General features: G+C 43.0%; 1 protein-coding gene across 1 annotated transcript in view; it reads left to right on the top strand.

Annotated features, from left to right (window-relative positions):
• The window catches only part of LOC128689660 (L-fucose kinase), a 146,970-nt gene that overhangs the window by 13,288 nt on the left and 106,192 nt on the right, over window positions 1-27,490 (top strand). Inside the window, exons 2-3 of the mRNA XM_070080519.1 lie at window positions 10,729-10,829; window positions 22,888-23,087. Of these exons, the coding sequence (XP_069936620.1) occupies window positions 10,739-10,829; window positions 22,888-23,087 (291 nt within the window). The 5' untranslated portion in view covers window positions 10,729-10,738. The remainder of the gene's footprint in view (window positions 1-10,728; window positions 10,830-22,887; window positions 23,088-27,490) is intronic.

Raw genomic sequence — 27,490 nt, 5'->3', positions numbered from 1 at the left:
AATTTATTTTCCAGGAGGTAATTTTTCACAGTGGGGGAAAATGCATGGTGTAACCAGTCATAGAAAAGGTCTCTAGTGACCCATGCCTTACTGTTTGCCCTCCACATCACACACAAATTAGCCTTGAGGACATTCTTTCTCCTGAACACTCTGGGAGTTTCAGTGATACACCAATAAAGGCTTCACTTTGCAATCACCACTAGCATTAGCACACATCAAGAGAGTAAGCCTGTCTTTCATAGGCTTATGTCCCAGGAGTGCCTTTTCTTCCTGAGTAATGTAGGTCCTGTTTGGCATTTTCTTCCAAAACAGGCCTGTTTCGTCGCAATTAAACACTTGTTCAGGTTTCAAGCCTTCGCTGTCTATGTAATCCTTGAATTCCTTCACATATTTTTCAGTCGCTTTTTGGTCCGAACTCGCAGCCTCACCTTGCCTTATCACACTATGTATGCCACTACGATTCTTAAATCTCTCAAACCAACCTTTGCTGGCCTTAACCCTTTCAGGGTCCGTCCCGTAGATCTACGGCTTTACGTTCAGGGTCCAAACCGTAGATCTACGCCAAAATTCTAGAGGCGTCAAATTTAGTGCGAGAAGGCTGGTAGGCCTACATCTGAGAGAATTGGTCTGGGTGGTCAGTGTGCACACCATAGAAAAAATCTGGACGCCCGCATGGCATTGTGGGAACGCCGGCAAAGTAGCTTTGTTCATTGTGCCTGGCGGCAAAGAAGCTCTCACTCCCCACTCTCCGGGCGAATTCTGACTCTCCTCCTCACAACTTACAGTTCTAAGACTGATGGAAGTGGAGCTGAAGGCGAATTCTGTGGTTTTGAACCATATGGTACCATTGTGCCATATGGTACCATATGGTACAATGGTGCCATGTCATACAATGGTATCATATGGTACAATGGTATATGGTAGAGTGGTACCATATGGTACAATGTACCATATAGCACATTGTACCATATGGTACATTATACCATATGGTACAGGGTACAGGGACCCTAATGGAAATAAGTCTGACTTTTCTGGGTTATCCTAGGTTCTCCAAACATATGCTGCTAAGTATGATATTCTATGTAACTTTATTTGTGTATAACTAAATAAACTTACTTATGATGCCACATGTACTTGAGTAAGTTTATTCAGGTGTACAGAAATACAATTACATACATAGATTATCATACATCGACAACACTCTAATTGCCAGACATAATGAGGGCAAATTCCTAGGCCTATACCTCGACAACAACCTGAATTTCAGCACCCATATTCAACACATAACCAAAAAAGTATCCAAAACGGTTGGGATCCTCTCCAAGATACGATACTACGTGCCGCAAACTGCCCTTCTCACACTATACCATTCACTTATATATCCATACCTCGCCTATGCTATCTGTTCTTGGGGTTCAACTGCAGCAACACACCTAAAGCCAATAATAACCCAACAAAAAGCCACAGTAAGAATAATCACTAAATCCCATCCCTGGCAACACACACCCCCACTCTTCATAGATCTAAACTTACTCCCTGTTCAGTACATCCACACTTACTACTGTGCAATCTACATCTACAAGACCTTAAATTCCAATATTAACCTTGACCTAAAACACTTTCTTGATAGTTGTGACAGAACCCAGAGGCATAACACCGGACACAAACATCTCTATGACATTCCCCGTGTCCGACTGAAGCTTTACAAAAATTCAGTGTAAGTCAAAGGCCCTAAAATCTGGAACACCCTACCTGAAAACTCTAGAACTGCAGACACATTCATCACCTCCAAACTACCCTCAGAAAACATCTTATCTCCCTGATACACCCTGTCAACTAATTACACGAATACCACCTGGTGGTTCACACTTACACTCACTCGCCCATTTGACCATAAACAGAAATATCAATCTCAATCTTAAAATAATGAATCTTAACTAGTCATAAGTTGGCCTGTGATTCTCCAATACTGAAACAATGTATAGTGCCAAAACAAAAGCATTCACATTGCTAAACTCACAAACTAGTATTTAGTCACTTATCCATAATACCAACTTACCTCATAATTTTGTAATATTTTGAACTTAAGATTTAATCTAAGTCTGCCCGAAATGCCTAGCCATGCTAAGTGTTCTAGTGGTACACTCTGTAATTATTATTTTACTACATGTAAACCACACAATAACCAAATTCTGTAAACTCAGCATTGTAATCCTTGTAGAGAATAAACTTTGAATTTGAATACATAGCAACATACGTACAAAATCCTAGGATAACCCAAAAAAGTCAGGGTGACTTTTTTCCATAGTTATCCCTGTATCTGTACCATATGGTGTCCTGTACTGTATGGTACCCTGTACCATATGGTACCTTGTGCCATATGGTACCCTGTACCATATGGTACCCTGTACCATTGCACCATATGGTACCATTGTACCAAATGGTGCCATTGTACCATATGGTACCATTGTATCATATGGTACCATTGTATCATGTGCCAGTGTACCATATTGTACCATTGCATCATATGGTGCCATTGTACCATATGGTACAATTGCACCCTGTGGCACCATTGTACCATATGGTACTATATGGTACCGTTGTATTCAACACAATAACCGCACTAATATTTTCATCATTTTGTTTACAATAAACTTGTAAACAAGTTTTGTAAGCAATATAATGATAATTTAGTGCAGTTATTGTATTGAATACAATGAGTGTACACTTATACAATATGCATTATACTGGTCTCACAGGCCACAAATGTTATTAGAAAAAGAAAAAAAATTAGAAAAGAAAAGAAAAAAGTATGAAAAACTTAAAATAAAAAAATGGGATTTTGCGGAAGTCACTGATGTTGCTGCCACCCGGTCATTTTGGGTCAACATCCCGCCGCTGTATCTCGGTAAGTACTGATCAGAAAAAAAAAAAATTGTCTTATTACCTTCACAAAAATATATGTACTCTTTAATTTTGTAAGAAAAAATATTTTTTTTTTTTTTTTTTTTTTTTTTTTTTTTTTTTTTTTTTTCAAAATTTCTTGGACACTGGAGCACCACTTAAGATTTTGGCCTTGGACCCTTAAAGGGTTAAGTACCGTCTGGTACATTGTTAGCATTTAATAACATAATACTAATATATACAAGTAAGTCTGTGTGTATGTGTGTAAGTGCTCTAAGTAGCTCGCTATGTCTCAAAACTCGACTAGACTTAACCAGTGACTGACTGAAAATTCTCACATAAACTGATTTCTTGACCAACCTGGCAATCAGAACAACTTGCTTGAACAATAAAATGACTGTTAAGCTGAACAGCAATGTAACAAGCAACAGCGACACAGAATCAGGAACAAGGAGATAATATAATGACACTAAGTAGGGACCATCTGCAGATCGTCCACAAAAGTCACAAAACTCCCATACTACTGAATCTAAGGTCATCATTAGAAAATCCCCGACTGTGACAGTACACAGATACCATTACAAATTAGGTCAGAAGCTACAGCTCAGGGCCTGAGTTTCTCAGAGTGTCTATGCGACACACAACCTCAGTACAACGTCAAAAATCACTAAGTCTAGACAATGTTCTGTGAACAGAATTCCACAGAACCAACAACAAGAAAATGACAGAGACGATCTTCCAACAAGGGCCGTCAAGGGAGAGTTGGAGAGGCCGTCTTGTTGGAAGGCACATCAAACAGACAATAATCAGCGCAGGCCAGGCAGACTCCTCCTGGTGAGATGTGATCACCCCACCCTGATCACTCAACTCTCCGTGGACTGCTGCTGCCCAGCAACACAGAAGCCGGCAGCGTAATGAGCGAAATGAAAACTACAGTAGTTAGATAATGCTGTCAGCTACTTAACACTCGAACTATGAGCACTGAATAATATATAAATGTTACATCCTACCTAATAATATAACTAAGTCAAATAATTATATAAAGCAATACATGTATATTTACGATTTAGCTAATATTGCAAATATAAGCAATATAAAATTATATGAACAGGTAATATACATTATATACATTGTGACCCATTCAGGGGTCGTAATACATGGTAATTATTTGTTAAATTCTTTCCTAAACCCTGTGGACAAGTTTAAGTCACAGTTATTGGAGATTACAGCATATAATGCATTTACACTAGATCTCGGAAGTGCAAATCTCATACACTTTTTAAGGATTCATCTGTTTGCCATCAGTGTAAGTTACTGTATCACAGCTCACACCTATTGTAGCTATAATATATGCTGTAAATTAAAATACGGTACCTATTGTAGATGTAATATATGCTGTAAAATACTGCACTTATTGTAGCTATAATACAGTGGTCCCTCGATAATCGTAGTTCTCGAGAGTCGTAGATTTCGGAAATCATAGCGATATTTTCTTATAAACATGGGCTCGCTAATCGTAGATTGACTTGCGAATAGTAGGTCGTCTGGGACGCGTACGCACGGTGTGAGCCGGGGCGGCCTCCCTACCCATCCAGTCTGGCATTGTTTACCAGTGAGCGAAGGTCCCCTCACATGCTCCTACGAAATATTTCATAATATTCCACTCATTTTAGTGCTTGCAAGTACTAAATAAGCTACCATGGCTCCAAAGAAACCTCCTAGTGCCAAGCCTTTGGTAAAGAAGGTGAGAAATACAATTGAATTTAAGAAAAACATCATTGAACAATATGAAAGTGGCTTAAGTGCGGCCGAACTGGCCAGGATGTACAGTGGTCCCTCAATTATCGTCCTTAATCCGTTCCTGGAAATGGGACTGTTATCGAAATAGACGATTTTCAAATCAATTTTCCCCATAAGAAATAATGTAAATCCAATTAATTCATTCCAGACACCCAGAAGTATCAACAACAAATTTTTTTTTACCTAAAAGATAGATTTACATGCACAAAAGAATGAACATTCAGCATGACAGTTACCTTTATTGAAGGCTGTTGTTGATGAATGGAAGACAGGGAGGAGGAGAGAGGGAAGAGAGGTTATTGTTTGGAAGGGGAATCCCCCTCCATAAGGACTCTAGGTCACTTCAGGGGTCACTTCCCTAGCATAAATATAGACTTACATGCAGAAAAAATGCCAAATAAATGTAAAGCACTAATAAAATGTATAAATGAACATTGGTAATAGGGGTAGTTGATGAGTGGAATGGTCTGCCTAGTAGGGTGATCGAAGCTAAAACATTGGGTAGTTTCAAATTTAGGTTGGATAAATACATGAGTGAGAGGGGTTGGATTTGAGTCAGACTTGCACCTGAGCTTATTGCTTGGGTAGCATTTATTTTGTTAGTGGTTTGGATTTGTGAAAGACCTGCCTAGTATTGGCCAGCAGGCCTGTTGCAGTGTTCCTACTTTCTTAAGTTCTTATGTTCTTATTTAACATCACACTTACCAGTAGGGTGATCGAGGCTAGGACCTTGGGTAGCTTTAAGAAGAGATTGGACAAATATATGAGTGGGAGGAGCCGAGTTTGATTTGTGTCATTAGGTATGGGAGTAAATTCTTGGGTAGCTTTGGGTAGAGGTCATTTTGATAAGGACCTGATGGAAATAAATGGTATAAAATACCGACACAATGGAAATATAAACACATATGCAGTATAATGTGATCCTTTATTGACTACGTTTCGCCCACACAGTGGGCTTTTTCAAGTCGCAAACAGATCTACCTGGGGTGGAAGGGATGCGAGTATTTATAGTCAGGTTCAGAATGCTGAGGTCAGGTGGAGAATGCTGCATCTGATGATGTACTGAGTGGGGGTTATAGAGTCTAAAATCTTGGGTAGCTTGGAAAGGAGATTGGATAAGTTTGTGAGCAGACCTTCTACAGTGTTCTTCCATTCCTGTGTTCTTATGTGGGATAGCGATGAAGAAGTTTCTTGGCAAGTGGTTCAGCTATGTTATAGAAGCCACTATTCTGGTTGAAGTTGTCGGATATAGAAATAAGTGATGATTCCAGGATTCTTCGGTATCGAGTGTTGTCTTCTGTGGCGATAAGTCTTGAGTTTCTGTAATTTATCAAGTGGTTGTGTGAATTACGGTGTTGTACACAGGCATTCCTTGTGTCGTTAGACCTGCTTGCGTATTGGTGTTCTGAAATACGTGTTTGGAGGTCCCTTGATGTTTCGCCCACGTATAATTTGTTGCAGTCATTACAAGGGATTATGTATACCCCTGCAGAGGGTGGAAGCTTGTCCTGTCTTTCACTGGTAATGTCCTTGATGGTCGTGGTGATGGAGGTAGATACTTGGAATGAGGTATTGGAAAAGATGTTGGAAACGTGTTTGGCAATGGAGTTGGTGGGGAGGACTATGTATCTGTTTGTGACTTGAAAAAGCCCACTGTAGCCCTATATAACTCCAACAACATTGGAGGAGTTAGTAGAATCGCTGAATCACTAAAGAAGGAACCCTCTACCACCATCACTACTACCTTCTACCACCATCACTACCACCATCAACCACTATTACAACTGCTTCCACTCTACCACCACCACCTTTGTATTTTTCTACAAACTTTTTCATAAATTATATGTGTTTCTCACATTCTTTACCAAAGGGCTGGCACTAGAAGCTTTCTTTGGAACCATGGTAGCTTATTTAGCACTTGCAAGCACTAAAATCAATGGAATATTATGAAATATTTCATAGGAGCATGTGAGGGGAATGTCGCTCACTGGTAAACAATGGCACACTGGCTGGGAAGGCAGGCCCAGGCGGCTCAGAGCGTGAGTACGCGTCCCGGACGAAGGACGATTAGCGAGTTAATGGACCATTTGCGAGCCAATGTTTAGATGAAATAACGGGACTATTTCCGAAATGGACGACTTTCAGGCCGGACGATTATTGAGGGACCACTGTATAACAAACCCTACACAACCATATGTTCCATCGTGGCCAAGAAAAAGGAAATCAAGGATGCTGTTGTTGCAAAGGGGGTAAATATGCTGACAAAAATGAGATCACCAGTACTCGAAGAGGTTGAGAAGTTATTATTGGTGTTGATAAACGAGAAACAATTAGCAGGATACAGTGTTATGACGTCGATTATTTGTGAAAAGGCTAGGCAGTTGCACGACGATCTGGTAAAGAAATTGCTGGCAAATAGTGGTGATGTGAGTGAATTTAAGGCCAGCAAAGGTTGGTTTGAGAGATTTAAGAACCGTACTGGCATACACAGTGGGGTAAGGCATGGTGAGGCTGCCAGTTTGGACCACAAAGCGGCTGAAAAATATGTGCATGAATTCAAGGAGTACATAGAGGCTGAAGGACTGAAACCTGAACAAGTGTTCAATTGTGACGAAACAGGCCTGTTTTGGAAGAAAATGCCAAAGAGGACCTACATTACACAGGAGGAAAAGGCACTGCCAGGACATGAAAGACAGGCTAATGCTCATGTTCTGTGCTAATGCTAGTGGGGATTTCAAAGTGAAGCCGTTACTAGTGTACCATTCTGAAAATCCCAGTGTTTTCAGGAAAAACAATGTTATAAAGAGTAAATTGTGTGTGTTTTGGAAATCTAATAGTGAGGCATGGGTCACGAGGGAAATTTTTGTAGAGTGGTTCAATGAAGTGTTTGGCCCTAGTGTGAAGAATTACCTCCTGGAAAAGAAATTGGATCTCAAGTGCCTCCTAGTAATGGACAATGCACCTGCTCATCCTCCAAACTTGGATGACCTAATTTTCGAGGAGTTTGGGCTCATCACAGTAAAGTTCTTTCCCCCGAATACCATTTCTCTCCTCCAGCCCATGGACCAGCAGGTCATTGCAAACCTTAAAAAACTCTACCCCAAAGCAATGTTTCAAAGGTGCTTGAATGTGACCTCAGACATTTGCTTGACCCTAAGAGATTTTTGGAGAGAACACTTCAGCATCCTCCATTGCATAAACCTTATAGGAATGGCTTGGGAGGGAGTGACTACCAGCACTTTGAACTCTGCTTGGAGAAAATTGTGGCCAGACTGTGTCGACAAGAGGGATTTTGAAGGGTTTGGGACTGACCCTGATGAGCCTATGTCTGTTGTTAAAGAAGATTTAAATACCTTACCACCCTTTATATACAAAAAAGTGACACAAGTGCTATCACCAATCATTGCAACACTCTTTAACAAATCCATTGAATCCTCCACCTTCCCTACAGTACTCAAAATAGCAAGGGTCACCCCGATCCACAAAGGAGGAGACCAAACAGAGTTGAATAACTATAGGCCAATATCCAACTTACACCCTCTCTCAAAAATCTTCGAAAAATTAATTCATAAACGAATCTACTCCTACCTTATCTCCCAAAACATACTCAACCCCTGCCAATTTGGATTCAGGCCAAATAAAAATACTAATGATGCTATTATACACATGCTAGAACATATATACACTGCAATAGAGAAAAAAGAAGTCCCACTGGGGATCTTCATTGACTTACGTAAAGCTTTTGATACAGTTAACCATGACTTGCTCCACGTAAAATTGTCACACTATGGCATAAGAGGGCACTCCCTCAACTACCTCAAGTCATACCTCAGCAACAGAAGCCAATATGTGTATGCAAATGGGGCAAACTCTTCTGCACAACCAATTACAGTTGGTGTCCCACAGGGAAGTGTCCTTGGCCCTCTTCTCTTTCTCCTATACATAAATGACCTACCAAATGCTTCGCAATTACTCAAACCCACACTATTTGCAGATGACACTACATACGTCTTCTCCCACCCGAGCCCAGTCACGCTAGCCAATACTGTAAATACCGAATTACAGAAAATATCTACCTGGATGAGGACTAACAAACTTACACTAAACATTGACAAAACCTACTTCATTCAGTTTGGTAACAGAGCTACAGATGTCCCTCTTAACATAATGATAAACGGATCACCTATCACAAAGCTAACAGAGGAAAAATTCTTAGGAATCCACCTTGATAATAGACTCAAATTTCATACACATATACAACAAATTTCTAAGAAAATTTCCAAGACTGTAGGCATACTATCGAAGATACGGTACTATGTTCCACAGTCAGCCCTCCTGGCCCTATATCACTCTCTTATTTACCCCTATCTCATCTATGGAATTTGTGCATGGGGCTCAACAACAAGTAACCATCTCAGACCACTAATTACCCAACAAAAGGCTGCAGTTAGAATGATAACAAATTCTCACTATAGGCAGCACACTCCACCAATATTCAATACACTAAACCTACTCACCATACAAAACATCCATACGTATTACTGCACCTATTACATACATAGAACACTTAACTCTGATATTAACCCTCCCCTCAAACATCTCCTTGCCAACCTCAACAGAACACATGACCATAACACAAGGCACAGATCACTCTTTGATGTTCCTCGTGTCCATCTCACACTATGCAAAAACTCAATGCACATAAAAGGCCCTAAAATCTGGAATTCATTACCTGTAAATATAAAAGAAACACTACCTGTTTATAAATTCAAGTCTCTTCTCAAAGATCACTTACTCACCCAAAACCAAATAAATACTGAATAACTGAACCTTATAAATTGTATATCTTAAATGTTTCTCACAATTATATCACATAAATGTTAAACCTAAAACCCAATCTAACTTTATTATTTTTTAAATACACTACCTAACAGAATACTCCATTCTACTGAATGTACAACAATGCATACAACCATATGACCTGTCTTTGTAATACTCACTTGTGCTTTATAGTAATCTGTTTACATTAAAGTTTTATCACTGATTTCATCATTGCTTAGTTAATCTTAAGTTAATTTTAAGCCAGCCCGTAATGCTATGCATAGTATAAGTGGCTTTGGCATGCTGCTCTTATCTGTATTTTTTGTACCTCTGTATGTGTGCTCAAATTTTAAATAAATAAATAAATAAATAAAAATAAATCTATTGTGGCACTGGGGAGTTCCATGGGGTTGGATGTGAGTTTGGAGGATGTGGAAGAGTTGGTGGAGGACCACAGGGAAGAGCTAACCACTGAGGAGCTGCAAGAGCTTCAGCAGGAAGAGCAACAGATCGCAGCTCTGCATCTTGCTGCAGAGGAGGAGGTAGAGAGATGGAAGAAGGTGCCTTCTTCAGAAATTAAGGAGATTTTTGCAATGTGGTGTAAGATGGAAAGATTTATGGAGAAACATCACCCTGACAAGGCTGTTGCAAGCCATGTTGGCAACATGTACAGTGACAAAGTCTTGGGCCATTTTAGGGAAGTGTTAAAGAGATGTCAGAAACAGAGCTCTCTGGACAGTTATTTTGTGAGACAGGACTCCAGTGACTCTCAAGCTGGTCCTAGTGGCATTAAGAAACAGAGAAGAAAAGCAACCCCAGAAAAGCAATTGGTACCTGAGGTGTTGATGGAAGGGGATTCCCCTTCCAAACTGTAAATAATCCAATCTATCTCCTCCTCCAGTCTTCCATACACTAAGAAGAATCTCCAATAAAGGTAAGTGTTATGCTGTTAATGTTTCATTCATCATTTCCCATTGTATTGTTTATGTACTACATCTGTATTTCATGCAAAAATTTTTTTTGTTTTAATACTTCTGGGTGTCAGGAACAGATTAATTGTATTTAAATGATTTCTTATGGGGAAAATTCATTCAAAAATCGTAGATTTCGATAATAGTAGCTCCTCCAGGAACGGATTACATACGATAAACGAGGGACCACTGTATATGCTGTAAATTAAAGTACTGTACTTTATTTATTCAGGTTGGATACAATGGATTCCTATGACGACTACAGTAATCTCCATTGGACTTCAATAGTTATCACTTGTTCATCTGGGAGTGTAAGGGATGGAGTGGAAGAAGGTGAGGTAATTCATTGTATAAATTTTTATGATTTGCTACAGATAGTGACAACAGCATTTTATTTGTTCACCTGTAGTTCTTAGCCAAGCATAAAGCATTCACTTCACTTTTTTTTTTTAAATTTTATGAATATTTTCAGTTAGTGGGAGAGTAATGATCCAAATATTTTATTATTTGCAGCAATACTGTTCTGTACAGCCATGACCCCCAGCAGTAAGTCACCTTATCACCATGGTGCAGTTTAACTGCTGCTTCCCTGTGTGTCCGACTCAGCCTGTGCAAAAACTCATTGTGTATAAAAGGCCCTAAGATCTGGAATTCATTGCCTGAAGCATTGCAAGATTCGCTATCTGCCAATCAGTTCAGAGCTATGTTGTTAAAAAGCACCTCATCTCCCTAACATAATTGAACCAGCAATATGCTATCAATCAATCGGATTTTATTTCCTTGCAAGATTACATTGAGATTATGAAATTACAAAAATGAGTTGCACTGCAAAGAGAGCCACTATCATGCCTAGGCATTATGGACAGACTTAATTTAATGGCTTACAGACTACATAATACCAGCTCATCCCCTTCTGTCCCCAACCCCATAGAAACTTGATTATACTTCTTGTTCCATTGATACTAAGTAACTTGTTGTATCTTCACCACATTGTATTTTGAAGTGATCTGACTGAGAACTCAGCACCTCCCATATTGGGATTTTCACCAATTTGGCAAAAAATTTTTTTAAGAAGAATAGGAATGGGATTACTATCCAAATCCATTTCATTATTCTTTGACATTTGCATTGCTATAGTGATTGTTGCTCCATTCACATGGAATTAGGCAGTTTCATTGATCATCTGATGGATCATTAATGACAAAAGTACTGCTAGAGTTATGTGGATCCAGGAGTAGCAACTAGAGGTGATGGCTCCTCTCACTCATTTTGGTTTGCTCTTACCTATTATTAACCAAGTGATGCTTATAGTCTTCATAATTTTGGTTTAAGCCAATAGTTTTGCTAAACTTTGCTCAGTTAATTTGGGTGCAAACTGGGTAGGGTAGGTGCTGTTTTAGAGAGGAATATGCTGATTTTCCCTTATCTGAGTATGGAATAGGTACTAAGTTACTAAATGCTGCAGAGAGTTTTTATGAAGATAGTGAGGGTCAGGTTAGGGTGTGTAGGAGAGAGGGAGACTGCTTCCCAGTAAAGGTAGGTCTTAGACAGGGATGTGTAATGTCACCATGGACAACCATGGTGACATTAACATATTTATTCAAATTCAAATTCAAAGTTTATTCTCTATAAGGATTACAATGCTGAGTTTACAGAATTTGGTTATTGTATTGTTTACATGTAGTAAAACAATAATTACAGAGTGTACCACTAGAACACCTAGCATGGCCAGGCATTTCGGGCAGACTTAAATTAAATCTTAAGTTTAAAATATTACAAAATTATGAGGTAAGTTGGTATTATGGCTAAGTGACTAAATACTAGTTTGTGAGTTTAGCAATGTGAATGCTTTTGTTTTGGCACTATGCATAGTTTCAGTATTGGAGTATCACAGGCCAACTTATGACTAGTTAAGATTCATTATTTTGAGATTGAGATTGATATTTCTGTTTATGGTCAAATGGGTGAGTGAGTGTAAGTGTTAACCACCAGGTGGTATTCGTGTAATTAGTTGACAGTGTGTATCAGGGAGATAAGATGTTTTCTGATGGTAGTTTTGAAGGTGATGAATGTGTCTGCAGTTTTAGAATTTTCAGGTAGGGTGTTCCAGATTTTAGGGCCTTTGACATACATTGAATTTTTGTGAAGGTTTAGTCGGACACGGGGAATGTCATAGAGATGTTTGTGTCTGGTATTGTGCCTGTGGGTTCTGTCGCAACTATCAAGAAAGCGTTTTAGGTCAAGGTTAATATTGGAATTTAAGGCCCTGTAGATGTGGATTGCACAGTAGTAAGTGTGGATGTACTGAACAGGGAGTAAGTTTAGATCTATGAAGAGTGGGGGGGTGTGTTGCCAGGGATGGGATTTAGTGATTATTCTTACTGCGGCTTTTTGTTGGGTTATTATTGGCTTTAGGTGTGTTGCTGCAGTTGAACCCCAAGCACATATAGCATAGGTGAGGTATGGATATATAAGTGAATGGTATAGTGTGAGAAGGGCAGTTTGCAGCACGTAGTATCGTATCTTGGAGAGGATCCCAACCGTTTTGGATACTTTTTTGGTTATGTGTTGGATATGGGTGCTGAAGTTCAGGTTGTTGTTGAGGTATAGGGGTTGTAAAAGAAGTAAATGCTAGGGTATTGGGGAGAGGGGTGGGATTAAATTATCGGGAATCAATTACAGAATGGGAGTTGACACAGTTACTTTTGGCTGATGATAATGTGCTTTTGGGAGATTCTAAAGAAAAGTTGTGAAGGTTAGTGGGCAAGTTTGGGAGTGTGTGTAAAGGTAGAAAGTTGAGAGCGAACTTAGATAAGAGTAAGGTGATGAGGGTATCAAATGATTTAGATAAAGAAAAACTGGATTTCACATGGGAGGAAGGGAGTATGGAAGAAGTGAATGTATTCAGATATTTGGGAGTTGACTTGTCAGCGATGGGTTTATGATTGATGAGGTTAACCATAGAATTGATGAAAGAAACAAGGGGAGTGGTGCTTTGAGGTATATGTGGAGACAAAAAACATTATCCATTGGTCTTTAATTTTTATCAGTTGGTCCATCCTGTAGTTATATGGCTTTGAAGGCAGGGTCCATGCTGTAGTATGATGTCATGAGCTCAGCTCACTCAAATAAGCTGTGAGTGGTAAATTTGGTCCTAGATATAAGTGTGCACCATATAAAACAAATCCTGCAGCATGCATTGCATAATGAGAGAAAACAAACTGCGACCATGTTTTTGGATTAAAACAGCGACTTTGTGGTGTATTTTTGTATGTTTTTTACAGGTGTGTTCACGATTTCTTGGTCTCATTTGATAGAATGGAAGTAGAAATGATTTTGATTGAATTTAGTACTGAAAATAGCTTGAAACTGAGCTCAAAGTGGAAATGTTTGATTTTTGCTGATCTTCGGGAGTAAACAAATGATGCCACACATCCAATACACTTCAACTGGTGGGTTTAATATATGTTCACGAATGCACTGATATTATTTATACAATTACATTTTACAATATTGCATAACAGTAAATCTTCTATTTTTTTGGTGTGAATAAAAATTCTTTGTTTACCTGGAGAGGCTTTCAGGGGTCAACACTCCCACGGCTCGGTTTGAGACCAGGCCCTGTGGTGGATCAGTGTCTGATCAACCATGCTGTTATTGCTGGCTGCATGCAAACTGACGTACGAACCACAGCCTGGCTGGTCAGATACTGACTTTAGGTGCCTGTCCAGTGCCTTCTTGCAGACAGCCAGGGGTCTATTGGTAATCCCTCTTATGTATGCTGGGAGGCAGTTGAAGAGTCTTGGGCCCCGGACACTTATTGTGTTTTCTATCAGTGTACTCATGGCGCCCCTGCTTTTCATTGGGGAAATGTTGCATCATAGGGAGTAATTCTCTTGTGCAAGTTTGGTACTAATCCCTCTAGGATTTTCCAAGTGTATATTATCATGCCTCTCTCTTGCTTGCATAGTAGTACCAGTTACCAGTAACCAGTGTACCAGTAGATGACTCGCTACCAACCGTCTCTGTGTGAATCACTGTCTGTATTCATATTGTGCTGACCACAGCAGTATTTCAAACACCCCCTCACATATGGGTACTGGGGTTAGTCAGTCTTACGATAGAGAGCAGAGAGGCAGGCCGGCTGTTTGGCGCTTCCCACATTATCCGTAATATACGTACTTCCAGCCTACGTGAGTATTTCTTTACCCTATCCACGTGTTCGAACCCCACATGATAGCATCTCTCTTGCTTGCATTCCAGGGACTACAAATCAAGGGCCTTCAACTGTTCCCAGTAATTTAGGTGCCTTATCGTACTTATGTGTGCCTTGTAAGTTCTTTGTACACTCTCCAGGTCAGCAATTTTGCCTGCCTTGAAGGGGGCAGTTAGTGTACAGCAGAATTCCAGAATAGAGAGGACAAGCAATTTGAAGAGAATCATCATGGGCTTGACATCCTTAGGTTTGAAGGTTCTCATTATCCATCCTGTCATTTTCCTAGCAGATAGGGTAGATACATTGTTGTGGTCTTCAAAGGCGAGATCCTCTGACATTATCACTCCCAAGTCATTCACATTACTTTTTGCTCTATTGTATGGTTAGAATTTGTTGTATACCCTGATACAGTTTTAATTTCTTCAAGTTTTCCATGTCTGAGTAGTTGAAATTTCTCTTCATTAAACTTCATATTATTTTGAGTGGCCCATTTGAGGATTTGGTTGATATCCGCTTGGAGTCTTGCGGTGTCTTTGATGGAGGTCACTGTCATCCACTAAGGTGTCATCCACTAAGGAAGGCATGGATAACAAAAAAAAAAAAGTCACAATACCATGACTGGAACGATACACAAATAACCCACATGTAGAAGAGAGGAGCTTACGACGACGTTTTGGTCCGACTTGGACCGAAACTTTCCTTGTATGAATCATAATCCTGGCTTCGTCTCTGTACATGCCTTCCTCTCCCACTACATTGTAAAATGCTCCAAACTTCAGAACACCCGTAACTTAACCTGATTCCTCCTTTTTTCTTCTCCCTCTTCCAGTTTCCTCTTTCCTTTTTTCTCTTCTGGGTTGTCTTTCATTCTTTCTTCTGTCTTGTGTTTCTGTTCCTTCATTATTTATTTCATTGTTTCCCCTCCCCCCCACCTCTGTGTTCTTGCTCTCCCTCTGTGGGCACCTAGCTCTACCACTGCCACCGTCGTCGTCGTCGTCGTCGTCGTCGTCTGTCTGTCTGTCTGTCTGTCTGTCTGTGTCTGTCTGTGTCTGTCTGTGTCTGTCTGTGTCTGTCTGTGTCTGTCTGTCTGTGTCTGTCTGTCTGTGTCTGTCTGTCTGTCTGTCTGTCTGTCTGTCTGTCTGTCTCTCTGTCTCTCTCTCTCTGTCTCTCTCTCTCTCTCTCTCTCTCTCTCTGTCTCTCTCTCTCTCTCTCTCTCTCTCTCTCTCTCTCTCTCTGTCTCTCTCTCTCTGTCTCTCTCTCTCTGTCTCTCTCTCTCTGTCTCTCTGTCTCTCTGTCTCTCTGTCTCTCTCTGTCTCTCTGTCTCTCTCTGTCTCTCTGTCTCTCTCTGTCTCTGTCTCTCTGTCTCTCTCTGTCTCTCTGTCTCTCTGTCTCTCTCTCTGTCTCTCTGTCTCTCTCTCTGTCTCTCTCTGTCTCTCTGTCTCTCTCTGTCTCTCTGTCTCTCTCTCTGTCTCTCTGTCTCTCTCTCTCTCTCTCTCTCTCTCTCTCTCTCTCTCTCTCTCTCTCTCTCTCTCTCTCTCTCTCTCTCTCTCTCTCTCTCTCTTCCCCCCCCCCATCCGCTGACATGTCAACTCCTAAATATCTGAACACATTCACTACTTCCCAGAGAGGTTTTGATACCTAAAGTCCTTATGGAGGGGTATTCCCCTTCTGAACCCTAACCCCAACTCCATCTCTCCTCCTCCCTATCTTCCAGATGCCAACACCAACCTTCAATAAAGGTAAGTAAAAAATGTTATTTTATATGTATTACTATACATAATTAAAAACCATAGTATTTGTTGTATGTAAAACTGTAATTAATCTCTATAAAATGTATTTTTTGTGTGAATATTTTTGAGTTTCTGGAACGGATTAATTGTATTTCCATTATTTCTTATGGGAAATATTGCTTCAAATTTCAGATTTTTCGAATTTAGAACTAGCTCCTGGAATGGATTAAGTTCGATTTTTGAGGTTCCACTGTATTTCAGAGCATAGTACTGGGTGCATCGCATAATGTTAAATCCGCCTAGCGATACATTTTAACGCAAAAAAATTGCCTCGGCTAGCGCTAAAAAACTCGCTCAATGCGATTCGTTCGAGACACGTCCACGTGCGGCCTGAGCCCGCCTCACTTGTTCCGTGGGTGCCAGTGTTTACAAGCCAGCCACCGCAGTCGCTTCCAAGCATACAATCGGAACATTTTTAGTGACTGCACCTACAAAATAAGTCACCATGGGCCCCAAGAAAGCTTCTAGTGCCAACCCTGTGGTAAAAAGGGTGAGAATTACTATGGATATGAAGAAAGAGATCATTGCTAAGTATGAAAGTGGAGTGCGTGTCTCCGAGCTGGCCAGGTTGTACACAAAACTCCAATCAACCATCGCTATCAAGGAAGCTGTTCTTGCCAAAGGTGCAACTTTGTTTTCGAAACAGAGATCACAAGTGATAGAAGATGTTGAGAGACTGTTATTGGTGTGGATAAACAAAAAATAGATAGCAGGAGATAGCATCTCTCAAGCGATCATATGTGAAAAGGCTAGGAAGTTGCATGAGGATTTAATTAGAAAAATGCCTGCAACTAGTGATGATGTGAGTGAATTTAAGGCCAGCAAAGGTTGGTTTGAGAGATTTAAGAATCGTAGTGGCATACATAGTGTGATAAGGCAAGGTGAGGCTGCCAGTTCGGACCACAAAGTGGCTGAAAAATATGTGCAGGAATTCAAGGAGTACATAGACAGTGAAGGACTGAAACCTGAACAAGTGTTTAATTGTGACGAAACAGGCCTGTTTTGGAAGAAAATGCCAAACAGGACCTACATTACTGAGGAGGAAAAGGCACTCCCAGGACATAAGCCTATGAAAGACAGGCTTACTCTGCTGATGTGTGCCAATGCTAGTGGTGATTGCAAAGTGAAGCCTTTATTGGTGTATCACTCTGAAACTCCCAGAGTGTTCAGGAAAAACAATGTCCTCAAGGCTAATTTGTGTGTGCTGTGGAGGGCAAACAGTAAGGCATGGGTCACTAGGGACTTTTTCTATGACTGGTTACACCATGCATTTGCCCCCACTGTGAAAAATTACCTAATTGAAAAGAAATTAGACCTTAAGTGCCTCCTGGTATTAGTGCTCCTGGTCGTCCTTCAGACGTGGCAGAGCGACTTTCTGCAGAGATGAGCTTCATTAAGGTCAAGTTTTTGCCTCCTAATACCACTCCTCTCCTGCAGCCCATGGGCCAGCAGGTCATTTCCAACTTCAAGAAACTGTACACAAAAGCTATGTTTGAAAGGTGCTTTGTAGTGACCTCAGAAACTCGATTGACTCTAAGAGAGTTTTGGAGAGATCACTTTAGCATCCTCATTTGTGTAAACATTATAGGTAAGGCTTGGGAGGAAGTGACTAAGAGGACCTTGAACTCTGCTTGGAAGAAACTGTGACCAGAATGTGTAGACAAAAGGGATTTTGAAGGGTTTGAGGCTAACCCTGGGAATCCTATGCCAGTTGAGGAATCCATTGTGGCATTGGGGAAGTCCTTGGGGTTGGAAGTTAGTGGGGAGGATGTGGAAGAGTTGGTGGAGGAGGACAATGAAGAACTAACCACTGATGAGCTGCTAGATCATCTTCAACAGCAAGAGGCCACACCTGTGGAAATTGCTTTGGAGGAAGGGATAGAGAAATTGAGGAAGTTTTCTACTTCAAAGATTAAGGAAATGTATGCAATGTGGCTTAAAGTGCAAACCTTTTTTGATGAAAATCACCCTCACACAGCTATTGCAAGCCATGTTGGCAACCTGTACACTGACAATGTTGTGAAACACTTTAGGAATATCATAAAGGAACAGGAGGTACAGACTGGTCCTATTGGCATTAAAAGAAGATGGGAAGTAACTCCAGAATAGGACCTGACACCTCAAGTCCTAATGGAAGGGGATTCCCCTTCTAAACATTAACACCATCCACAGTCTCCCCTCCTCCCATCCCATCAATCATCACCAGATCTTCAATAAAGGTAAGTGTCATGTAACTGTGCATGTCTTCAGTTTGTGTGTATTAAAATTAATATTTCATGTGGTAAAAATTTTTTTTTTGTTCATACGTTGGGGTGTCAGGAACGGATTAATTTGATTTCCATTATTTCTTATGGGGAAAATTAATTTGCCTAACGATAATTTTCCCTAACGTTGAGCTCTCAGGAACGGATTAATAGCGTTAGGCGAGGGTCCACTGTACGTACAAAATAGTGCTCATATTTAACAAATAACAAAAAAGACACAATACCGTGACTGGAACGATACACAAATAACCCGCACATAAAAGAGAGAAGCTTACGACGACGTTTCGGTCCGACTTGGACCATTGACAAAGTCACACTAACCAGAGGTGGAGCAGGATGGTTATATATAGGCAGGAAGAGGTGGTGGTGGTAGTAGTAGTAGAACAAGAATTGTATATAATACCGACAAGATGAAATTAAGACACATGCACAACACCCGGGCATCCCCATCGTAGAGGTTTCGCCAGCCAGCCACTGGATGGCGAAACGTCCACAACAAAGACAACCAGACGCCGCACATGTGTCCTAATTTCATCAGTAGATGTGGTAGTAGTAGAAGAAGAGGTAGTAGTAGTGGTAGAAGTGGGAAATAAGGATGACGAGCCAGTCAAATACAAAGGAAGGGGAGCACTGCAAGAGAGCTAGATGCCCACAGAGGGAGAGCAAGCGCACAGAGATGCGTGAAAGGGGAAGTGGTGAAATAAATGAACAAGGAACTGAAACACGAGACAGGAGAGAGAAAGACAACCCAGAGGAGAAAAGGAAAGAGGAAAGGGGAAGAGGAAGAAGAAGAAAAAGAAAAAAGAAAAAATGAGGATTCAAGTTAATGCACAGTGGCATGTACATTCACTACTTTTCCTATCATGCTTCCCCTGTCAAGAAAAGTGTTCTTATCTCCCTCTTTCTCCATGCCCTCCACATCTGTGATCCTCAGTTCCTTCCAGCAGAAATTTCCACTCTTCATAATTCATTCTCCCGTCTTGGCTATCCTTCCCATTTCATAGACTCTGCCCTCTCACGTGCTAAACGCAATTTCTTCTCTCCCAAACTCTCTACTCATGGGAACTCTTCTATCCTCTGCCTTCCCTACATTTCCGGTCTTTCTAATCTCAACAATTCTCTCCGTCCCTTAGACATCAAGCTTACCTTCCGCCAGACTAACACTCTTTGCACTAATCTCGTTCATACCTCTCCTCCCTCTACAGATGTTCCTGGTGTCTACTCTATTTCTTGCTCCTCCTGTCCTCTTCAATACTTTGGAGAAACTGGTCGATCTCTTTCTGACAGACTTAGGGAGCACAAAAATAGTGTTAGGCTTGCCAACACTAACAATGCTCTTTTCTGCCACATCAGAGATCACAGCCATCCTATTGACTGGTCTTCTGCTAAAACTGTCTTCCCTACTTCCAACTCGAACAGTCGCCGTCTAGTTGAATCCTCTCTAATACACAACTTTCCTTGTATGAACCTTAGCCCTGGCTTCGTCTCTGTAGATGCCTTCCTTTCCCACTACATTGTAAAATGTTCCAAACTTCAGAACACCCATGACTTAACCTGAATCCTCATTTTTTTTCTTTTTCTTTTTCTTCTTCTTCCTCTTCCCCTTTCCTCTTTCCTTTTCTCCTCTGGGTTGTCTTTCTCTCTCCTGTCTCGTGTTTCTGTTCCTTGTTCATTTATTTCACCACTTCCCCTTTCACGCATCTCTGTGCGCTTGCTCTCTCTCTGTGGGCATCTAGCTCTCTTGCAGTGCTCCCCTTCCTTTGTATTTGACTGGCTCGTCATCCTTATTTCCCACTTCTACCACTACCACTACTACTACCTCTTCTTCTTCTACTGCTACCACAACTACTGATGAAATTAAGACACATGTGCGGCATCTGGTTGTCTTTGCTGTGGACGTTTCGCCATCCAGTGGCTGGCTGGATGGCGAAACGTCTACGATGGGGATGCCCGGGTGTTGTGCATGTGTCTTAATTTCATCTTGTCGGTATTATATACAATTCTTGTTCTACTACTACTACTACCACCACCTCTTCCTGCTTATATATAGCCGTCCTGCTCCACCTCTGGTTAGTGTGACTTTGTCAATGGTCCAAGTTGGACCGAAACGTCGTTGTAAGCTTCTCTCTTTTATGTGCGGGTTATTTGTGTATAGTGCTCATATTGGTCTCACAGGCCACAAAAGTTACTTGAAAAGAAATAATATTAAAAAATAGTAGAAAAAATAGAAAAAAGCTAAATAAATGATTACCGGGTAACTGGCAGTCAGCGATGATACCACATGCAGTTCAGTTTCTGTCAACTTCACGCCTCCATATCTTGGTAAGTATTGATGGCCAAAAAAATTTTTTTGGCTTAAAATGTTTAGAAAAAAATAACTTTTTTCTTAAGAAAAATAATTTTTTTTTTTTTTTGAATATTTTTCGACCCTGAGAACAAGTCTGGGAGAGGGCCTGTCGACCCTCAAAGGGTTAATAAGCACAGACTAGGTATGAGGGTTGAGGACTTGGTGAGTTGAGTACAAGCGTAGCCCCTCTTCTGTATGTACCTATGGGTTTAGCGCTTTCCAATGATTATAATAATAATAACAATCTACTATGTGTGCAATACTAAAGCAGAAGGAGTCTATAAAGGAGAAACAGCTCACAGGAAATACATAGTGTAGCGAGATAAACATAAAAATTGTACATAGCAGTCCTTAGGAAAAGTGTAAACTCCTGACAGGATATGCCGCTCTACATTTCTTCTCCAAGATGTGTAAATGTTGTATGTACACCAGATTTAATTCAGTTAGCCTCGCAAACTCTGTTTTCTCTTATAACACCTCTGACATTTTCATAGCTATACTGTTCGACCACAATCCTCCTCCCTTTGCTGTCCACATGACATATTTTATTCATTCTAGAGTGTATATCAGGTTTCTATCTTATTTATATTGTTTATTATGTCATATTAGATGAATTATGACAGATAAATAAGCTGTAGAGCTTATATTAGGGTTATTTTGTCATGCCTCCTGAGAGCAGGAATTCAGCTTGAATGAATTAATTGCATTTCAGTTAATTTAAATGAGGAAAATTGACCCAGCATACGAGCAAATCAGGATACGAACAAGTCCATGAAACGGATTGAATTCGTAAGCTGAGATTCCACTGTATAACTTTTTGTGTATGAGCTTCTCAAAGATTTGGGAAAAGAAAGGCAAATTTGATATTGGCCTATAATTGTTTACATATGTTACATCACCACCTTTGTGTATTGGTGTAATATTTGCTTGTTTGAGTGATGCCGGGAAAGTGTTGCTTTCTAGTAATTTGTTAAAGAGTAGTGTAATGGTAGGTGAAAGGTATGATTTGAGTTTCTTGTTTATATAGTAGTGGTGGTACTTGGGTTACATTCCCTATTTTTTTGGAGAGTTAATAATCATGGTAACCTCACTGGGCTCTGTTGGTGTAAGATAGAGAGATGTTGGGAAGTTTCCATCTAGATACGTAATCATTAGCTTGGGCATTGGTACGTAATTGGAATTCTACTTGAAAGATTTGATTCTATGGTTGAGAAGAAGTCATTTATCTTGTTAGCTTGTAATTGGGTTTACAGTTCAATTTTTTACAGTTTAGATACAGTTATGATACAAATACTGTGCAGCAATAAATGCTCTGTAATCAGCGGTTTTACAGAAAATGATGCTTCTCTCGCCCATCTTTATTTTTTCCTTATAAACCTGCTAAATGTACCATAGTTTTGTGAACATAGCAAGGGTATATATTAGTAATTATTATTATTGCCATTGTTATTTGTATAAAGATCATTATTATTGTTATTATGATAAAAATTTTAATTTTTATTATTATTATTGTTACACAATTTTTCAATATCCATGTAGTGCCGGATGTTTTTCTTTCCAAATGTAATAGCGAGAAATTTTCTCAATTTTTTCTGAAGGTTTCTTCTTGAATATCGAGAGCACTTATGGCTTTCCTTATTATGTTATGTACCTATTATTTTGAACCGATTATGTAATAAGAATGCAGAGGTAGACTTGCCAGCAGATTTTTCTGCAGCATAATTTGCAACATTTGTAATATAGGGTTTCAACTGGCTGCCATCTTTATTTTCAGAATGTAAACGGCTATCTAAGGGCGGACTTTTACCTAGTCATGATCTCTTGTTGGTGTTGGATGACCCACAGCATGAAGTTGAGGTGTCTAAGCAAGAGCAGGTATTCCATGCAGCCCCAGGTGTGGGAAGTGGAGGGGCCACAATTAATGCTATTCTTGTGGCAATGGAGAGGCTTTCTGCCCAGCATAATCATACTACAGTGAGTTCTTCATGATAATGGTTATGAACTTCATTATCATCTCTAATTCTACTTTTTTGGGATGGAAAAACACATATCTGGAAAGGATACAAAAAAATTTTTTTTAAATAATATTAAAGATATTCAGAGTGACACACAAAATTTTCATAATACATTACCAAATTCCCTTTATGTTGACAATTTATATGTACTATATACGGGGCCTCTAAGACAAGTTTTGCAAGGCAGAACAAGACTAGTTTGGGACCCCTGGGGGCAGGCTGAGGCCCTCTGGCAGGCTTTTTTGTCTGCAAAATTTCTAATAACAATTACAGAATCAATTTCTCTGGCAATGTTTGATTCAATACTCATTCTTGCTAGATCAAGAAGTCGAGTTTGACACATAGTAGACCTTGAAAAATTGTTGATATGTTTGAGTTTGCTATAAGATCTTTCTGATGATACTACTGTAGCTAGAATTGCCAACAATAGTCTCGAACTAACACAAACATTTGGAAATAGCTCACAAAGTTTGTAGTCTCTTAATAAATTTACCAATTCTAAAGGTTTCAGTTTTAGTTTTAAAAAAAATTGCTTTATGTACTAATGGTAAATGTTGCATTTCTGCTTCAGAATATTCATTAGTAAGGTTTTGGGCTCTGGGCCAATGTACCAGCTGAACCCTCCCCTCTCATAGGCCCTGACTGTGTGTTTACATATGAAGAACTAGTGGATAAGAAATTTACATTTCAGTGGAAAAGTAGACAGGATGCAATCTTGATTGCCAGTATCCCCCCTGTACCCATTTGTGATAGTTTGGTTTATTTGTGGCACAGATATGTTAGCTAAATTTATATAGGTTTTGCATGATAATATTGCATATAATATTACAAAATTTGTAAAGGTTAAGTTCATAGAGCCCTAATGTAACCTGATGTCCCTTGACTTTAGAAATATTGGTGGGTGATGGTGGTGGTAGATGATTCTGCCTTTCACAGGTTGGCACAGGCACCAGGGAGCCCTGAGTGGTCAGTGAGGAACCCCAATCAGGCTCCTTGGCCAAGCTCTGGGTAGACTTGGCCAGGCTCTGGGAGGACTGGGCCTAGCTCTGGGAAGACCTGGCCAGGCTCTAGGAGGACCTGGCCAGGCTCCAAGAAAACCTGGTTAGGCCAGGCTCTGAGAAAACCTGGTTAGGCTCCAGGAAGACCTGGTTAGGCTCCAGGATGACCTGGCCAGGCTCTGAGAAAATATAGTCAGGCTCCAGGAAGACCTAGTCAGGCTCCAGGATGACCTGGCCAGGCTCTGGGAAGGCCTGGACAGTCTTCAGAAAGGCGTATACCTGTAGAGGGTTTCGAGGATCAACACATCCGCGGTCTGGTCTGTGACCAGGCCTGGTCAGTCTTCAGAGAGAACTAACCAGGCACCAGGGAGACCTGGCCAGGCACCAGTGAGACATGGCCAGGAACCAGGGAGACCTGGCCAGGCACCAGGGAGACCTGGCCAGGCACCAGGGAGACCTGGCCAGGCACCAAGGAGACCTGGCCAGGCACCAAGGAGACCTGGCCAGGCACCAGGGAGACCTGGCCAGGCACCAGGGAGACCTTGCCAGGCTCCAGGGAGACCTTGCCAGGCTCCAGGGAGACCTGGCCAGGCACCAAGACCTGGCCAGGCACCAGGGAGATCTGGCCAGGCTCCAGGGAAGGAGACCTGGCCAGGCTCCAGGGAAGCAGAAATGGCCAGGCTCCAGGGAGGGAGACCTGGTCAGGCTCCAGGGAGGGAGACCTGGCCAGGCTCCAGGGAGGGAGACCTGGCCAGGCTTCAGGGAGGGAGACCTGGCCAGGCTCCAGAGAGACCTGGCCAAGCTCCAGGGAGACCTGTCCAGGCACCAGGGAGACATGGTCAGGCTTCAGGGAGACATAGCCAGGCACCAGGGAGATTTGGCCAGGCTCCAGGAAGGGAGACCTGGCCAGGTTCCAGGGAGGGAGACCTGGGTAGGCACCAGGGAGACCTGGCTAGGCACCAGGGAGACCTGGCCAGGCACCGGGAGACCTGGCCAGGCACCGGGAGACCTGGCCAGGCACCGGGAGACCTGGCCAGGCACCGGGAGACCTCGCCAGGCACCAGGGAGACCTGGCCAGGCTCGAGGGAGGGAAACCTGGCCAGGCTCGAGGGAGGGAAACCTGGCCAGGTACTAGGGAGACCTGGCCTGGAGATATGATTGTTGAAGATAAAACACACTTGTTGGATGGTAACACTATATATTGTCAGACTGTGGTAAGGGAAGCTGTGTTGCCTGTTGTAGGTCTATGCGTGGACTGAGGAAGCTACAGAGGTACTCACGTACACATGCGCATCACGTGACGTCACACAAACAGTCACTAGGCCTAGTAGGGATCGTCTATATAAAACACATGGATGGTACTACGATACTCAGCTAAGCTATACAACACATGTAAGGGGGATCAGCAACTATGCTGACAACCAGGGAGACCTGAAAAGGCACCAGGGAGACCTGACCAGGCACCAGGGAGACCTGGCCAGGCACCAGGGAGGGAGACATAGCTAGACACCAGGGAGGGAGACCTAGCCAGGTGCCAGGGAGGGAGACCTGGCCAGGCTCCAGGGAGGGAGACCTGGCCAGGCTCCAGGGAGGGAGACCTGGCCAGGCACCAGGAAGGGAGACGTGGCCAGGGACCAGGGAGGGAGACCTGGCCAGGCACCAGGGAGGGAGACCTGACCAGGCACCAGGGTGGGAGACCTGGCCAGGCACCAGGGAGAGAGACCTGGTCAGGCACCATGGAGGGAGACCTGGCCAAGCACCAGGGAGGGAAACCTGGCCAGGCACCGGGGAAGGAGTCCTGGCCAGGCACCAGGGAGGGAGGCCTTGCCAGGCACCAAGGAGGGAGACCTGGCCAAGCACCAGGGAGGGAGACCAGGCCAGGCAAGAGGGAGGGAGACCTGGCAAGGCACCAGGGAGGGAGGCCTGGCCAGGCACCGAAGAGGGAGATCTGGCCAGGCACCATGGAGGGAGACATGGCCAGGCACCAGAGAGGGAGACCCGGCCAGGCACCAGGGAGGGAAACCTGGCCAGGTACCAGGGAGACCTGGCCAGGTACCAGGAAGACCTGGCCTGGCACCAGGGAGACTTGAAAAAGCACCAGGGAGACCTGGCCAGGCACCAGGGAGACCTGGCCAGGCACCAGGGAGACTGGCCAGGCTTCAGGAAGGGAGACATAGCTAAACACCAGGGAGGGAGACCTAGCCAGGCACCAGGGAGGGAGACCTGGCCAGGCTCCAGGGAGGGAGACGTGGCCAGGGACCAGGGAGGGAGACCTGGCCAGGCACCAGGGAGGGAGACCTGGCCAGGCACCAGGGTGGGAGACCTGGCCAGGCCCCAGGGAGGGAGAACTGGCCAAGCACCAGGGAGGGAGACCTGGCTAGGCAAGAGGGAGGGAGACCTGGCCAGGCACCAGGGAGGGAGACCTGGCCAAGCACCAGGGAGGGAAACCTGGCCAGGCACCAGGGAAGGAGCCCTGGCCAGGCACCAGGGAGGGAGGCCTGGCCAGGCACCAAGGAGGGAGACCTGGCGAGGCACCATGGAGGGAGACCTGGCCAGGCACCAGGCTGTCAAGAAGGAAACCTGGCCAGGCACCAGGCTGTCAAGAAGGAAACCTGGCCAGGCACCAGGGAGGGAGACCTGGGAATGCTCCAGAGAGAGACCTGGCCAGGCACTAGGGACACGTGACCAGGCACTAGGGAGACCTGGCCAATCACTAGGGAGACTTGCCAGGCACTAGGGAGACCTGGCCATTCACCAGGGAGACCTGACCTGGCACCAGGGAGACCTGGCCAGGCACCAGGGAGACCTGGCCAGGCACTAGGGAGACCTGGCCAGGCACTAGGGAGACCTGGCCAGGCACCAGGGAGACCTGGCCATGCACCAGGGAGACCTGGCCAGGCACCAGGGATTGAGACCTGACCGGGCACCAGGGTGGGAGACCTGGCCAGGCACCAGGGAGGGAGACTTGGCCAGGCACCATGGAGGAAGACCTGGCCAAGCACCAAGGAGGGAGACCTGGCCAGGCACCATGGAGGGAGACCTGGCCAGGCACCAGAGAGGGAGACCTGACCAGGCACCAGGGAGGGAGACCTGGCCAGGCACCAGAGAGAGAAGCCTGGCAAGGCACCAGGGAGGGAGACCTGGCCATGCTCCAGGGAGAGAGGCCTGGCCAGGCACTAGGGAGACCTGGCCAGGCACTAGGGAGACCTGGCCAATCACTAGGGAGACTTGCCAGGCACTAGGGAGACCTGGCCAGGCACCAGGGAGACCTGGCCAGGCACCAGGGAGACCTGGACAGGCACCAGGAAGACCTGGCCAGGCACTAGGGAGACCTGGCCAGGCACGAGGGAGACCTGGCCAGGTA

The sequence above is a fragment of the Cherax quadricarinatus genome, unplaced genomic scaffold (assembly GCF_038502225.1).
Source record: "Cherax quadricarinatus isolate ZL_2023a unplaced genomic scaffold, ASM3850222v1 Contig557, whole genome shotgun sequence".
NCBI classification, from domain to species: domain Eukaryota; kingdom Metazoa; phylum Arthropoda; class Malacostraca; order Decapoda; family Parastacidae; genus Cherax; species Cherax quadricarinatus.
The sequence above is the reverse complement of the archived record's forward strand: the minus strand, read 5'-3'. Positions and strand labels throughout refer to the sequence as shown.